At 33.7% G+C, this 17092-nt stretch overlaps 1 protein-coding gene across 1 annotated transcript; it reads right to left on the bottom strand.

The window, feature by feature from the left end:
- Positions 1-1122: 1122 nt before the first annotated feature.
- LOC138708078 (uncharacterized) lies at positions 1123-15791 on the bottom strand. Its single transcript, XM_069838233.1, has 5 exons — positions 15586-15791; positions 7082-7208; positions 4502-4698; positions 1638-1745; positions 1123-1370 (listed from the first exon to the last, which is right to left on the bottom strand). The coding sequence occupies exons 1-5, from the start codon at positions 15606-15608 to the stop codon at positions 1229-1231; spliced, it is 597 nt and encodes a 198-aa protein (XP_069694334.1). The 5' UTR covers positions 15609-15791; the 3' UTR covers positions 1123-1228.
- Between the last annotated feature and the right edge of the window lie 1301 nt (positions 15792-17092).

The following is a 17092-nucleotide window of genomic DNA, read 5'->3' as shown; positions in this document are numbered from 1 at the left end:
TACTGAAGATAGTGTATTGAGAATTTTGAAAATATTCGCATTGAAAATGTTTCTAAGGAAATGAATAAAAGAAAACAACTACTGTTACATCATAAACAAAAGATATGTGCCCATGTGTTGTAAAAACATCAGCTCTATAGCTTCAGAAGATTTCGAGAAAATAATTTAATATTCTGGTGGTAGGAAGTTGCTCAAAAATATCACCTTAAAAGCATAATGCGATAAGAGTTTTGTTATGTAATATTAGTTACAGTTAAAACATATACAGCACCTAGGTAACTTTGCTTTCTACTATAGCATTGTTTTGATTAGTTTATTTATTACTTTTATAAGGCTAAGATACCATCAATATAAATTCCAGCTTATGTCATACTCAGTCTCTTTTTTGGGATATCACTTTCTTTATGAATGATGTGTTTCATCCATTTAGTACAGTTTAGTTATACTACTATGGAATGTATATGAATATTCCTTTTTAACTCTTTATTATGTTATTAACTTTTAAAACACAACTGCAATATTAAGAAATTGGTGTTAGTACTATTTTTCAGACAATATACGTAATATCAAACAGAAAGAAGCCATATAAAAATAACGACATAAAATTTCATGTTCCATTCGAAGTTTGTGCAACACTGTTTTCTTAATCCAACAGGCTGCTTATTCATATACGTAGCCTTTCCTCCTTCCGTACCTAGCGCTTGATGCCCGCGCACGACGTCAAGGTCAGAAAAATGCGCTTGCTTTGACATCGCTGATCTACATATTCGCTCGTTTATCTTGTCATCTATTCAGCTGTCTATTTATCCCAATCACATAAAATTGTCGTCGCATTTAGGTTTTCAATCTTTATAATCTCTCTCTTGAGTTTGTTTTTATTTTCCTCCTCCGCTTCAAATATGTTACCAAACTTATTTATCCTACATGTTACTCTTTATGGAATTGTTCGTACAAGGCAGGAGTCGTAGAAAGAAGGCCTGAACAGCAGTACATGCAGTCATGATAGCAAGAATTTTAGACCCAGATCAGTGGTTGAAGACATCGGATTATAAAGGTGGAAGATTTTCAATGACAGTAACGTCACAGAGTGAATCCGTAAGATAAAAGAAACAAAACTTTTCTTTGTATAATCAGATTTTATTTAATCAGAAAGACTTAGAAAATAGGAACTGTACATGCCAATACAATATGGTGAAACAAGTAAGGTACTTAGATACATATGTTTCACTCAGTCTATGAAAGGAGCGATGATATCAAATAGTGCAATAGGGCATTTTGGATAAGATATGCGACAATCTGAACCAGATTTTCCACGTTTTTCAGCTAAGGGAAAGTCAGGATGAAGGTTTTCATCTGCAGAAGAGGATGGTCTGAAAAAACAAAACAAATAACGTTCTTAAAATATGTACTAATTTAAAAAAAAGCTTGCTAATACATAATTGATATTTTAATATAAAATATTCATTTTTTAATCTGGAAACACAATAATGTACAGGAGGTAGAGATACTTGAAGAATAAAAGTGAGGTTAAATTTTTTCTTTGATGGCAGAAAGTCAGGTTAAAATTCCAGTGTGCCAGAAATGAAAGTCATTTATTGAAAGAAAAACGAATTTTGTTTCAATGTTGAGTTGCTTACGTAAATATTATATGCAAAATATCACCAAGAAGTCCATTGTGACGTATAGAGCTTTCAGACGTTTCACATATTGTTCTCAAAAGACATTCTCTGCCATCTAGCCCGTAGCTGTGAACAAAGTAAAGTACAAAGAAAATATATTAATCTTTGTTCCTTTGTTTAGTTTTACATTCTCCTTTGATACCGAATTACAACGTATTGTGGTGTAGGGGAAGGCAGATTCTTGCACCAACACCTGAAATAACCACAATATGGGTCCTCTCTAATCCTGTGGTCAGCATGGCGTAAGTTTACCATGGAGACGACGACACCTAATCCCGTGGACAGAAGGTAAATATCCACTGACCACGTCGGGAATCAAACCACAGATCCCATGGATGAAAAGCGGGTTCGCTATCTACAGAAGGCACAATTATTGTAATCGGAGTACGTTAATACATGATAAAATGGTTTACAGTTTATCCGAATCAATCTATACAAAATTTATTATACAATTTAATCGCGAATGAGAAGATTTATATTTATTTATTGGTAACTTTTGACATATACTACAGGTACACACATATGTATACGAAGAATCCCAGTCAGGTATCTCCCGGTTTCACGCTAGCAAGGGGCAACAGCTACCGAAAGACCAAATACCGGCAGTATCGGTCCATTATCTTCTCGTATAACTTATTCAACGCTCGTGCAACTTGATTAATACAAGCATGCACATCTATATTTATAATTTGAATTGGTAATGGAAATTATGAGAAAACGGCCGCACGGATTTTAATAAATGACCCATCATTTTGAAGCTTGGCATCCAAGGATTTTCACAAAAATAATAACTTTCAGTGAAGCCTTAGTTTTCCTTCACAATTTCCCTACTTTCCAAAATCCATCTTTCGTCAGTTTTGAAAACTAATTGCATTTCAGAATAAAACAAAACACACACTACAATAAACAATAGGCTATTACACGAAGGCCATGACCTGCACGATTGCTGACATATTTAGAGTTCAAATTCAATTGGTTATTAAAAACTTCAAGACTTACTAAAAATAATTTACAGGTCTGATTCTGCAGTATGTAATTTTCTGAGTACAGCTGTGTATTGGATATTAAAATCTGCAAGACTTGAGATGGTTTGATGACATTATTACCATTAGAAATTAAATATTATTATAGTTAATGCCATGATGCTTATATAGTAAACTACAAAACTTGCATAAGACAATAATATTGTTATTAAATATCAAATATTTTTATAGTTATTAATCAAGTGGGGTTGGGTATTTTTCATTTACTTAATGGCGGTGTGGTGTAGATATTTATATGCGTCATTCTCTTCAGTATTGGCTCGAGAGAGCGCAAAAATTACAGTTCCTAAGGAAAGACGGTATTACTTACTGATAAAATAAGAGGCCCACAAAATTTTGTAGTCTCTCGATCATTTCGGCAAGATCTCTTAGCAGGATAAAGTGATTTTATCCTCTACATTTCAACTCTACGTGCAGCAGCTATACCAAGATGCGATGTCTATTGTTCGAAAGCATAGCAAACCTGACTTTTTTTTTTTTTTTTTAACTTTCACCTACAATCCACAATAACCTGAAATAGCTATTGCTTTACTTCCTCATGAAAAGCCCATTGATCGTCCTGACATTGTTACTTGCATTACTTTTATTTTATTCTTTATTATAATGAATACTAACCTGTATCATTCTTTTATTCTTTATTATAATGAATACTAACCTGTATCATGTCATAATTGTATCATAGGAGTTGTTTAAAATATTACTTGCTTTCATAACCTTTTGATTTATTATAAAGCAAGCTATAACGAATTTACCAAAGACAGACATTTCTTAATTTGTTTCTTAAAAGTGTGGCACTCCAACATTTACCTGCAAACCTGTAAAAAGGGATGTTTTATTACCGAAGACATTTCCCTACATTATAAAAATCAATGCAAAATGTTTTTAGTCACAACCGTAAATCAGGCACAACCAGTTCTAAGCGTGAAAAAAGTCGCGAAGGGTATATTGTACAAACGGTAACATCGGCGCTCTTGATACATCTAAACTGGCGGTTTCAATGAATTATAACAGCGTTTCTCAAACTATGGTCCGCGGACCACCTGTGGTCCTCGAGGTCTGCCCTTGTGGTCCTTCAAAAAAGACAGAAGAAAAAATAAAATTAGAACGAATTGCATATCACACTGTAGCTTAAAATCTCAGAGTTTGGAAATGACACATGACAATCGAATTTCACTTTTTCTCCCAGTACTGACATTTTATGAAATTTGTTACCCTACCCGTCTATCGACTTCCGACTCTACTCTCAGCAACAAAAGAGGGATTTAAAGCATTATGAACATAGTGTTTCTCGACATCTTTTCCCTGCACATCTGTAACCCAGCCAGGGACCACCCAAATTCATAACAGAAGACCAAAGTACCGAACCTTAATTCAATTTTAAAATATAAGTATACTGGCATTAAAATATGCTATGAAAACGAACAATTTGCTTTCGAAGGGAACAAGAATAAGGTGGTCCGCGGAACTGTCCTGACTTTAAAAAATGATTCCCACTTCAAAAAAGTTTGAGAAACGCTGAATTATAAATATGGAGCTTCTTGTAAGCCAAAAATGTACATTTACGCTTTCGAATAACACTGCTTGCATCCGTGTAAGTATTCTTATGGAAATTCAATAGAAATTAGTAACAAATTCTGGTCTCAATGTCATCGCTCTGATGATAATACTTGGATAGCCAGTAATCTTGATTACGAGAAATATAATATTCCATTTGTATAATTATGCTTTAATATATAATACTATGGGGGTTTTAATTTCACAGGTGATATAAAGACAAACCTATTAAATTTTTCCTCCGTAAATTGATACGCCCGACGCCTGTTAATTTCCCTCTCCGACCTGGCCACCCCTGAGACTATGAAAGGAAGGACGAGCTCCGTGTAGTTGGTCGGCAAGTGGTAATGGGCTTCGATGTTCCATGCCATAGAGACATCGTAGTTGGAGGCTTCTAGCGGGATGGCAGTGGCTAAATACAGCTGAAAAATATTACCATTTAATAATAATAATAATAATAATAATGATAAAAAATGATTTATTACAAATATAAAATATACCATGGTGGAACAAAGGAAGAAAAATGATTAAGAATTTATGAGAAAATACAATATCCATTTTAACTGGGTAATGAAGAAGGCTGTTTTATGCTTGGATAGAAGATAGTTATTTTCGAGCAAAGACTTGAAAAATGTGGCAAGAGGACATGACAGATGAGAACTTCTAAAAGAAGAAATAAGAGTACAGTAGAACCTCTATTATCCGGGGTAATGAAGGGGGTGAACTGAACGGTTAATCGAAAAGATCGAATAATCCGTACCATAAAATATTTTCGTAAATTAAGGGGAGAGGATGGTATTTTTTTAAACTTTTTTCCTATTTGGTGTAAATTATTACTATTTTGTATGTAGAGAGCTCATAGCTGTGGAAACTCAACCAAATATAAATATTTTGAAAAAAAAAATATTTGGGGGCCCAAATTTGAAAAAAAAAATATACCCAATGCAGGATTGTACTAAAACCGATATATGTAAACAGTTTTTAAAGATAGATTCAAACAGTTTTTGCAATGTATTTGTAAAAGTATGTTCTACAAACAGTCTGTAACAGAATTTTGATATTAGTCTCTACGTTTGTAAAATAAACAATTAAAATTTAGTAACAATTTTCTGATTTCCTTTCTTGCAAACAAACTTCGTATTTTTAAAATGAAATCAATTAACAAAATTCTATTACAGAGAAAAGTTTCCTAATAGTCTAAAGAATGAGTGTTCTAAATTTCTTGTTTGTAAATTTAATAGTTCAGAAATTATATCCATTTTGTCTGGCAATATAGCAAAAAAAAATGAAGTTACTGGAAACCGATAAAAGCGGGCGTGTGATTTAAAAATCCATAGCGCAGGAAGTTTAAAAATGACGTCTCAACATCCGATAGGGGCACAAACACCCACAAAATATAATGCAATGCATTCCACACATATCAAAGGGTATTTTAAAGAAAAAAAAATTGAAAATTTAATTTACCGGAAACAAGAATAAAAGTGTGCGAGTGATTTGAAAATCCATAATGCAGGAAGTTTAAAAATGCCGATCCACACATATCACAGGGTATTTTAAAGAATTTTTTTTTTGAAAATTTAGTCATTTTTCATCAAAAATACTATCCTTTCCCCTTAAGTGGATAATATTTGCACTTTTTATATTTCCTTCATGATCTATTATTTAACACTCTAGGTAGTGAATCAGTATTTCTCTCATTTAAGTCTGATTGTCAACGACGGGTTTTTAAGGGGCAGGAAAATTCCTTGTTGGATGTCAGGAGAAAGATAGGAATAGTAGAGGTCTCGTGTTGTAGATTTACGTACTTTTTTATCTTTATTAAATCTCGCACAATTGTAACATCAATCTCGTATTCTGATGCGAGATGAGAGACAGCTTCTCTTTCCTCAAACAACTAAATTATTTGCACTTTTTTCGTTTCTTAGCACAACACGTTTTTTTTGTCGCTCATGGAATATATTTTATATACAGTAGAAGTTGTACAGTACGGCGACTCAACAGTAGACCATACTGTGTAAGTGTCAAGGCTTGTAACAACACTCTCTAGAAAAAAATACGTACTGGTACTAATATAACGTACTGTAATATTACTTCATATGTTTCTGTAGCGAAAAAAAGGAGAGAGAAAGAAAAATAGTCGGATAATCCGGCAATCGGTTAATAGAGTGACGGATAATCGGGGTTTTACTGTATAGTAATACGCATAAATGCAGAGAAGGGAGGCGTGGAGAGCAAAATGTATGGGGGGCAAGTGAGACGAAGAGAAGTTCAGAGTGAATATTGGCAGGAGCAGAAGAATTAAGAGAAGAAACAGTAGAAGAAAAATAGAGAACGAGTGTAAAAGAAGAATCCAGAGCGGGGCAAATGGAGAGAATTAGAAGAATATGAAGGTGAAAAATTAAAGAGTTCAGAAGAAATACGAAGAAAATTAAGATCAGAAGCTAATATGAAATAATGAGAAGGAAGAAGGAAGAAATACAGGAATATCAAATACAAAGGAGGTGGAAGAAGATGAATAGGTTGCTTTTGGAGAGAAAATTTAGATGATTAAGAAGAAAGAAAGGAGAAGGATAGAAAGAATATAAAATAGAAAGATGGAGAAGAGGATTGCAATTTATGTCGGAGGAAAAAAAGAGAAGAGAGTGAGGATGAAATTAAAGTATAAATAATTAAATAGTAGAGAAGAAAGAAGTGAGATTTAGAAGAAGAATTGATTCAATAAAATATGTGAAGTTTTATATGGCCTTTATTAATTACAAAATACTTCATTTTTAAGAATTCACGTTATCATTGTAATATACTAACCCCCATTGTACTTTTATCTGGAAAAATAACGTAGCGAAGTTGCCGAGATAAGATGGGTAAGTTGTTATCAACCTGACAGAAGCTCTGTCCTATGAGTATCAATGCCAGAGGTACTAGAGGCACGGTCCTGAAACGAAAACACAAAAGCTTCGTATTCTTATAGTCTACCATGCAGGGCTCATTAAGTCTCTCTGTAATAATTGAGACGTCTAGAATCAAAACCCTCCAAGTCCATAAAACAAAATTTGTGGGAAAATGGAAAAAACTGTTTCCATATAAATAAACATTCTTGGGATATAAACAATGCTTTTATCAAGTATTTTATTATCATTAAAAACGTTCAAACAAATTACAGGATTGCCCCTTAATTGAAACTAACAAATTCGTGAGGTTAAATTAGCACCTAACTGATTTTGAAACTGAAAAGTGTATTTGGAGGCTTTTGAAAGTAAGAGAATTGGTTCTAAGCATAAAAATGAGTCAAAAAGGAAAACATTTTAACTTAAACCTTAGAAGTTATGTAGGCAATGAAACCCAGACATGAAATATGATTATGCACATGCTTTAAACATAACAGCAGTATAAATTTGAATATATGTTGCACTTTTTAAGTTCATACAAATTTTACACAATATTGTCACATTCCTCTTCCTCCAGATTAACAGTTTCTTCTTCGTCTTCTTATTCTTCACGTTCAATTCTATTGTTTTTTCTTGTTACTACCTTTGCAACAACGGTGTCAGTTCTATAGTTAAACTCATCTTACACTGTTATCTGTTCTTTCAATGCAGATCGTCTTAAAATAAATCTTTTACAGGGACTGAACTTAAAATAGCAGGAGATCTTAAAATTATGTCTGGAACGGAATGGAACTTCTTTATGTCCAACAAACTTAAACTGTTGGATTTCCATTTACTGCCAACAGCATTATTACAAGCTGGTATAGCAGGAGGGCACAAGAGGAGTACCGACAAAATTATGTAATTAATTATTAATTGGTAAGAACATTTTTGTAACACACTACTCACTCTATCCACCATTTCACTGAATATTATTAGAGCAGAAATTAAACTTAACAAGGCTTAATAAGAGCTTAACCACACAAATAATAAATCAACATCGCACAGCTGAGGAATGCTGGGTAAAGCAGTCCCACAACCTGATTGGCAGAAAGGGACTTGGAGGTTTTTGAAACTAACAATGGCCGAAATTCAGTTGGATCTAGCGGATATTGAAACTAACCCTAACTTTTGTCCAGCATTTTCAGAGGAATCCAGCGGATATTGCAGAAAAATAATGCCAGCATCGGATTGCCCATGCGAAGATACACAGAAAAATAACCTTATCTCATTTTTTTCCTTCGAAGGACTTGGCGGGTTTTGATTCTAGACGCCTCAGTTAATCTCAAGTGAACTATAAACAGAAAGGATATAAAATGTTGTTTTCAATAATGCATAAGCTTATATCTGACTGCTTATAATATTAAACTCAAATTGTTGAATGCAATGTTACATGCTTGAAACTGTATGCATCTCAATGAAGAAAAATACGTTAACTATTCAAACTTGCAAATGTTATAAAGTAACATCTTATACTAGCTTCAGGTATCCGGGGTTGCACAGTCAATTGACATTAATTTATATATAAAGTCAAAGCCATTCACCATTGATTCATTGATTCTCACCAACTGGTATTTCTAAAGTTTTTGATAAAAGTGTAAATAGAAACGTTACCTTCAAGGAATATTCTACGATTTTAAAACAACAGCACACCTCTCGGTCCGTTTACGCCCTTTTAGCGTTGACTGAATGATCCACAATGATTTGAGGGAGTGTTGACATCCATTTCATATAATGTCATGTTCACCTTTGCTCTCACTTGACCTTCATAGACAGCTGATGATAAACAGGGAATTCCCTTGTTCCCACTCGAACCCCATTGGGTGTCATAATGAGCTAAACTTTTCCTCATTACTGGTTGCTTGAAAGAATAATTTTTACGTATAATATAAAACTTATTTATATTGGAGGACTTTGGATCTCCAACCCTTGATTCCTATACGAAATCTGAGGTGTTGAAGTAAGAGTAAAATACACAAATCAATTTCATATTCAAATTGGTGTCCCAAAAACCCCAGAATATCAAATTGTATTTCGATTGGAAGACTTCGTCTTAGCCCACGGGATGTCATGGTGAGTTAAATCTTCCTTTTTAATCAAAGAACAAAAAGAAATATAAATATGTATATATTCCTCCTTATCGGTCATCTACCATAACCAATATTATTGCTTTTAAGTAACAGAAGGATAAAACCAAGGGAGGGAGGGTTGTTAGGCACTTGGGAGACATACCAAGGAGTGTCATGGTGAGCTAAAATCTTCCTTATTTTAATCAAAAAACAAAAAAAGAAATAATATATGCATATATTCTTCCTTATCGGTCGTCTACCAGAGCCAATATTACTGCTTTTAAATGACGGGGGATAAAACCAAGGGAGAGAGTTTTTTCGCCCTTAGGAGACATCCCATGGAATATTATGTTGAGCTGAAAATTTTATTAATTATTTTTCTTATAAAAAACAAAGAAAACATACTCTTTATCTTTAGTATTCCGAAACCAGATATTACTGCTTTTAGGTGGTAGGTGGTAACACCAGGAGAGAATGTGATTCGACCATATTTTAATAATTTTATTAGTCTATTTTTTCCGGATTTTGAAGCCTGTGTGTGTAAAATTTGATATCAGTCAAAACCTGTAGATTTTGAATATAAATAAAACTTAGTCTATAAAAAGGAACTGACCATCCTACCCTATTATGTCCTGCTTAATTCAGCTAATTTCATTATTGATGCTTTATTGGTGTCACTTATGAAGTTCCAGTTTTCGGACTGTTCACTAAATATACATGCAGTTCAAATGGGTAAACACGTTGTGGAAATGGTAGGTAATTACACTCAAAATAAAATTACAATAATAATAATATTAATAATAACAGTAATAACAATACTTACTTACAAATGGCTTTTAAGGAACTCGAAGGTTCATTGCCGCCCTCACATAAGCCCGCCATCGGTCCCTATCCTGTGCAAGATTAATCCAGTCTCTATCATCATACCCCACCTCTCTCAAATCCATTTTAATATTATCCTCCCATATACGTCTCGGCCTCCCTAAAGGTCTTTTTCCCTCCGGCCTCCCAACTAACACTCTATATGCATTTCTGGATTCGCCCATACGTGCTACATGCCCTGCCCATCGCAAATGTCTGGATTTTAAGTTCCTAATTATGTTAGGTGAAGAATACAATGCGTGCAGTTCTGTGTTGTGTAACTTTCTCCATTCTCCTGTAACTTCATCCCGCTTAGCCCCAAATATTTTCCTAAGCACCTTATTCTCAAAAACCCTTAACCTATGTTCCTCTCTCAGAGTGAGAGTCCAAGTTTCACAACCATACAGAAGAACCGGTAATATAACTGTTTTATACATTCTAACTTTCAGATTTTTGGACAGCAGACTGGATGATAAGAGCTTCTCAACCGAATAATAACACGCATTTCCGATATTTATTCTGCGTTTAATTTCCTCCCGAGTGTCATTTATATTTGCTACTGTTGCTCCGAGATATTTGAATTTTTCCACCTCTTCGAAGGGTAAATCTCCAATTTTTATATTTCCATTTCGTACAATATTCTGGTCACGATACATAATCATATACTTTGTCTTTTCGGGATTTACTTCCAAACCGATCGCTTTACTTGCTTCAAGTAAAAGTTCCGTGTTTTCCCTAATCGTTTGTGTATTTTCTCCTAACATATTCACGTCATCTGCATAGACAAGAAGCTGATGTAACCCGTTCAATTCCAACCCTGCCTGTTATCCTGAACTTTCCTAATGGCATATTCTAGAGCGAAGTTAAAAAGTAAAGGTGATAGTGCATCTCCCTGCTTTAGCCCACAGAATAGTAATAACAATAATAATATTAATTATAATAATAATGTAAGAAAATCATCTTTATCTGCCATATCCCACAACAAAATATTATTGTTTTTATGTGATAGGGAATGCAGCAAGGGAGAGTTTTTTTGTCCATATATTTATGTAGCCTATCTTTTCTTCCTCAACGTAGAGGTTATGTGTTCAAAATATGGTAACTATCGATCTACGTATATAAATTTTAATTTATATGGAAGAACTTTCGATTTTTCAAGAGTGTTCCCATTATGTCAGCTTAGGGGTTGAAATCTGGGAGAAAACAGACAATTCAACCCCTTAATCGTATTATTGACCAAGAAAACACCAGGATAACAAATTACATTTCGATTAGCAGATTTCAAATTTGTTTCTCCTCTTAGAAGCCACCCCATACGGTGTCATGGTGAACTAATTATTTTTTGTATCAGAGAACAAAAAGAAATCCTCTTTATCAGTTGTATTCATTAATATTACTGCATTTATGTGATAGGGGATGAAACCAGGGGAGGGATGATTTGTCATTATACTCATTATCTTAATGTGGCCTATGATTTTTCTTGGTTGTGAAGACTATTTTATTTTATTTTAGTTGGTTATTTAACGACGCTGTATCAACTACGAGGTTATTTAGCGTCGATGAGATTGGTGATAGCGAGATGGTATTTGGCGAGATGAGGCCGAGGATTCGCCATAGATTACCTGGCATTCACATTACGGTTGGGGAAAACCTCGGAAAAAACCCAACCAGGTAATCAGCCCAAGCGGGGATCGAACCCGTGCCCGAGCGCAACTTCAGACCGGCAGGCAAGCGCCTTAACCGACTGAGCCACGCCGGTGGCTGTGAAGACTATGGTGTAGAATTTCGTGAATATCGGCAAAAGCATGTAGATTTGTATAAAGAAGGAAAATACACACACAGACATTCACATGCACATAGACAAACAAATATACACACATACAGAATGAATCAGTGGCGGCCAGTGAGGAATTCTGGTGGTGGTGCCAAAAATGAAAAAAGTTTGTACGCAAATTACCCTAGTGAAACTGATAATCGCAGCTCACGTTTGCATTGTGTTAAATAAAACACATTAATTAAAACAGCTATTTTACCAGGTGTACAGTTAATAATGCAGCTAGTAACAGTTACAATAATATTTCCGAAACTAATAACGAAATTTACAGATACAGATACAGATAATGCAAAACTTTCACAGTATTGTTAGTCAAATACAAATAACTTTTATAACTAGTAAAATTACTGGCAAAAACACACGAGATAAACAGTAATATAGATAATAAACAAACACGTTTGCACTTTATTTAACAGGCCGATGAATCCAAGGCAGCTGCCTGAATAACACATGTTCATGTCCTGCATAGATCTCATGTATCGTTAACAAAAGCATCAATACTATTGCAACAGTGTAGCGATATTTAGTTGCCGCAAAATAAAACAAATATTACACAACATTAACAAACAATGTTACGTAATATGAAAAAATATTTATCTTTCTAAAAAGAACCATGACTATCTCTGCATTCAATATAATTAAACGGATAATACTTTACACATTCAAATTCAAGTTATGTGCATTAGTTTTGAACTGGCAACATTACATTAACATTTGGCGCGGAACTTTAACTTGTGTTTTTGTGCAAGCCTGCGCTTGATGGTTCCCTTCCTAATGTCTCCAACAATCCTGCCATCTAGCGAAATTTCTGCATTACTCTGCTCTAGCGGGCGGAATATTAACTACTGAGTCAAATTGAATTCGGCTCAGAGTCTGCCATAAGAAACGCATATAAACTAGAATCAGTAGCCTTTTGTACAGTGTTATATGGACGTAGGCAGTGCCACACCGAACTGGCTCCAACGTTCGGAAAAACGCTGCAAGAGTGCGTTCCGATCTGTGCGCGCGCTCGTTCAGATGAAATACGAATAAAAAACTGTAGAAATAAACTATTACAACTGCTTTCTAGGATATTATTTTTTGTTTATTTCATTGGTGGTGCCATGGCACACTGGCACTACCCCAAAAGCCGCCCCTGGAATGAATCGTAAGTAAGGTCATTAATTTCAGAGGGTTATTCTTTGAGATATTTCAAGCAAAAAAGTTTAATATAACTTTGCTTGTTTTTGCTTCCTTTTCGATATACAAATTGTTTTATGTGAAATATTTCATTGCGTTTTATAGGAAAGTCATTGATTTAATTCCCAATATACTCAGTCAATTTAAGAGAGCAGTGTATTATGATAATGAATTATAGAAAGAATTTTAGTTTTGTCCCTTAAATGTGCAGAAATTTGATCCGAACAAATGTAATTTTTCGTTCTGTTAAGGAATTTTACAATGTTAGATTTGTTCAGATCAAATTTCTGCGCATTTGAAGGGCAAAACTAAAATTCTTTCATTAATTTATTATCATAACACATTGCTCTCTTAAATTGACTGATCATATTGCAAATTCTATCAGTGTTTTTCCCAAAACATGCTATAAAATGTTTAATATAAAACAATTTTTATTTTGAAAATTAAACGAGAACGAGCAAATTCTATTAAACTTTTGTTTGAAATATCTCAAAGAATAACCCCCTGAAATTAATGACATTACTTACGATTGTTCCTGTATACACATATACACACATGCACACAAATATATTTATATATATATATATATACCTTGACTTTTATATGTAAGATTAAACAAAGCACTGTAATTTTATCTATTTATTTGCTATTTATATAACTTACAAAATCTCATTCAAAGTGTAAAATTACTCTTAATTATATTAGTTACATTAAAACGTAACGTACTTGAATGTGAAATGTATTGTGACAATTTACAACATACAAGTATTGTTCAACATACAAGTATTGGGAGAGCGTTGGTACGTTTAACCAAGGGTCCCGGGTTCGATACCCGGCCCCGGAACAATTTTTCCCTTGAAATTATTCAAATTAACTTTACAGGGAGTTATTCCTGAAAGCTTAATTTGCATAATACACGTCGCTGTACGTAACAGAAAACCACAATTTAAAGTCACACAGAGTTAGTGTGCACTCAAATGTTGGTTGCTTGACTGTTGTCAGCCCACTTTGAGGTCTGTGGATACAGAGGGAAAAATTGGATCGGTGTCGGCTAGAGTTCCCGGGTAGCTCAGTGGGAGAGCGTTGGTACGTTTAACCAAAGGTCCCGGGTTCGATACCCGGCACCGGAACAATTTTTCCCTCGAAATTATTCAAATTATACAAGTATTGTTTTTGGACAATCTAGTTCACATCTATGTGCGATGGGGGAATTTTGTTTTCTTAAATAAATACTTTGTTATTGTATTTTCCATTTTAATTTAATATTTGACTTAACTACATATTTTTAAGGGGAGAGGATGGTATTTTTTAAAACTTTTTTCCTATTTGGTGTAAAATATTAATTTTTCGTATATAGAGAGCTCATAGTTGTGGCAACTCAACCAAATAAAAATATTTTGAAAAAAAAATATTTAGGGGCCCAAATTTGAAAAAAATATACCCAATGCAGGATTGTACTAAAACCGATATATCTAAACCATTTTTAAAGATAGATTCAAATACTTTTTGCAATGTATTTGCGAAAGCATGTTCTACAAACTGTCTGTAACAGAATTTTGATATTAGTCCCTACCTTTGTAAAATAAAGAATTAAAATTTAATAACAATTTTCTGATTTCATTTCTTGCAAACAAATGGACGTATTTTTAAAATGAACTCAATTAACAAGATTCTGTTACAGAGAAAAGTTTCCTAATAGTCTAAAGAATGTGTGTTCTAAATTTCATGCATGTATCTTTAATAGTTCAGAAATTATATCCATTTTTGTCTGGCAATGTAGCAAAAAGAATGAAGTTACTGGAAACCGATAAAAGCGGGCGTGTGATTTAAAAATCCATAGCGCAGGAAGTTTAAAAATGACGTCTCAACATCCGATAATGGCACAAATACCCACAAAATGTTATGCAATGCATTCCACACATATCAAAGAGTATTTAAAGAAAAAAAATATTTTGGAAATTTAATTTACCGGAAACAACAATAAAAGTGGGCGAATGATTTAAAAATCCATAACGCAGGAAGTTTAAGAATGGCGACTCAACATCCGATAAGGGCACAAATACCCACAAAATGTTATGCAATGCATTCCACACATATCACAGGGCATTTTAAAGAATTTGTTTTTTAATTTACTTATTTTTCACCAAAAAATACCATCCTCTCTCCTTAAGTTATGTTATTTTAACATTACACACCTTTATATTTATTTTATTATAGTTCTGTAACTAATGTCAGGAGAAAAAACTATTTTTACTAAGTTCATTTAAACATTTAAGAGAAATAAAATTATGAACTGAGTGCCAATTACACAAAATTAAAATGTGAAATGTTAAAACATAAAGTGTATGAAGACTTCGTTAATTTTTTTTGTCTCTACTCTGTTAATTTTAGTTGAAAATAGATACAGACGTCACAAAACAAAAGCTTGGACCGTGTACTTACTTCACGCACTCGAGTGTTACCATGGTGATGGGAATTCAGTTCCTTGATATGTACGAAATAATAAGATCTTCAACACACTTATTCCCAAACAAATGACTGCAACATGCTTAGAATTGCATTCTGAAAACAAGGAAGATTGCTTCATGTGCAGTGGCACGGAATAGTTACGGAATATTACTGCAATTTATGTCTGAGAAGAAAACAGTTACAATTATTAACACGTTGGAAATACGTGTCAGATCTGTGAGCTCGGTCATGAACTACCATTTAACGACGTGTTATGAAACGCCTACAAGGGCTCTTGGAACTCACCTTAACCTTTATCTGAGCTCCTATATTAGAACTCATGGTGGCCATTTTGAGTAACATATGTGAAATTGAAGACATCTCCGGAAGAAGGATGTAACATGTAAATTTTTTAAACATGTGATGTACGTGGAAAAAGTAATTCTAAATTATTTATTTACTAGCCATACCCGTACGCTTCGCTGCACTTCTTAGAATTAAATATTGACAAATCTAAATACAGTTTTGTAATTACTTAGCGAATAATAGCTTTTTGTATGTTGTAAGTCGTTTGCTTCTGAGTCATTTTCAAAGTTGTATTTAAAACTATGAATTTAACTGTTATTATCATGCAATACTTCCTGGAGTTGTTCAGTCAACTCTGCTTTTAAGATTGATGCTATCCCGGTCGGGGCACATTACCTGATTGCGATTTTTTCCGGGGTTTTCCCTCAATCCAATATGAGCAAATGCTGGGTAACTATCGGTGCTGAAACCCGGACTCATTTCACCGGCATTACCACTTTCGTCTCATTCAGACGCTAAATAACCTAAGATATTGATACAGCGTCGTAAAATAACCTACTAAAAAGTAAAAGATTTGATACTATATTAAACCTAATAGACAATTGGTCAGCGTCTGAAACGAAATATACTTCAAAGAACTGAAGGCTCTTACTCTCAACTGGAAGAAGATTTCCAATTAAATGACAAGCCTATGCTTGAACTTTAAATGATGGAGTAGAATTGACTTTATGTATTTATTACATAGTTTATTGATTTTATCTATTTTAACACAATTCAATTAGGTATAGCGAGTTAAAATAGCGGAATGCTAAGTTAACGTACTATTACTGCGTACTAAATCAGCACACTCTCGTTGTTCGTTAATTCTCTGAGATGAAAATGAATGTGTACATAAACATTATTTTAAGAAATATAGGAAACGAATAATATATATATATATATATATATATATATATATATATATATAAAGTTTTCTGTGCATAAGAATCTATTTTAATCTTACCTGTCCTCGATTCACTCAGAAGTTACTGTAATAACATTATAGCATTATGTCCATCTAGAGAAACTACACTTTCCAATGGTGAAATAGTAATTATACAAATCGGTTAATTAGCTTCTGAGATTACTTCATACAAACACAGAAACATGTTAAATGAATAGTTTCCTTTGTTGTTGTCCAAGGTCCCTTACAGAC

Source organism: Periplaneta americana, chromosome 1, assembly GCF_040183065.1.
Source record: "Periplaneta americana isolate PAMFEO1 chromosome 1, P.americana_PAMFEO1_priV1, whole genome shotgun sequence".
Taxonomy (NCBI): Eukaryota; Metazoa; Arthropoda; class Insecta; order Blattodea; family Blattidae; genus Periplaneta; species Periplaneta americana.
The sequence above is the reverse complement of the archived record's forward strand: the minus strand, read 5'-3'. Positions and strand labels throughout refer to the sequence as shown.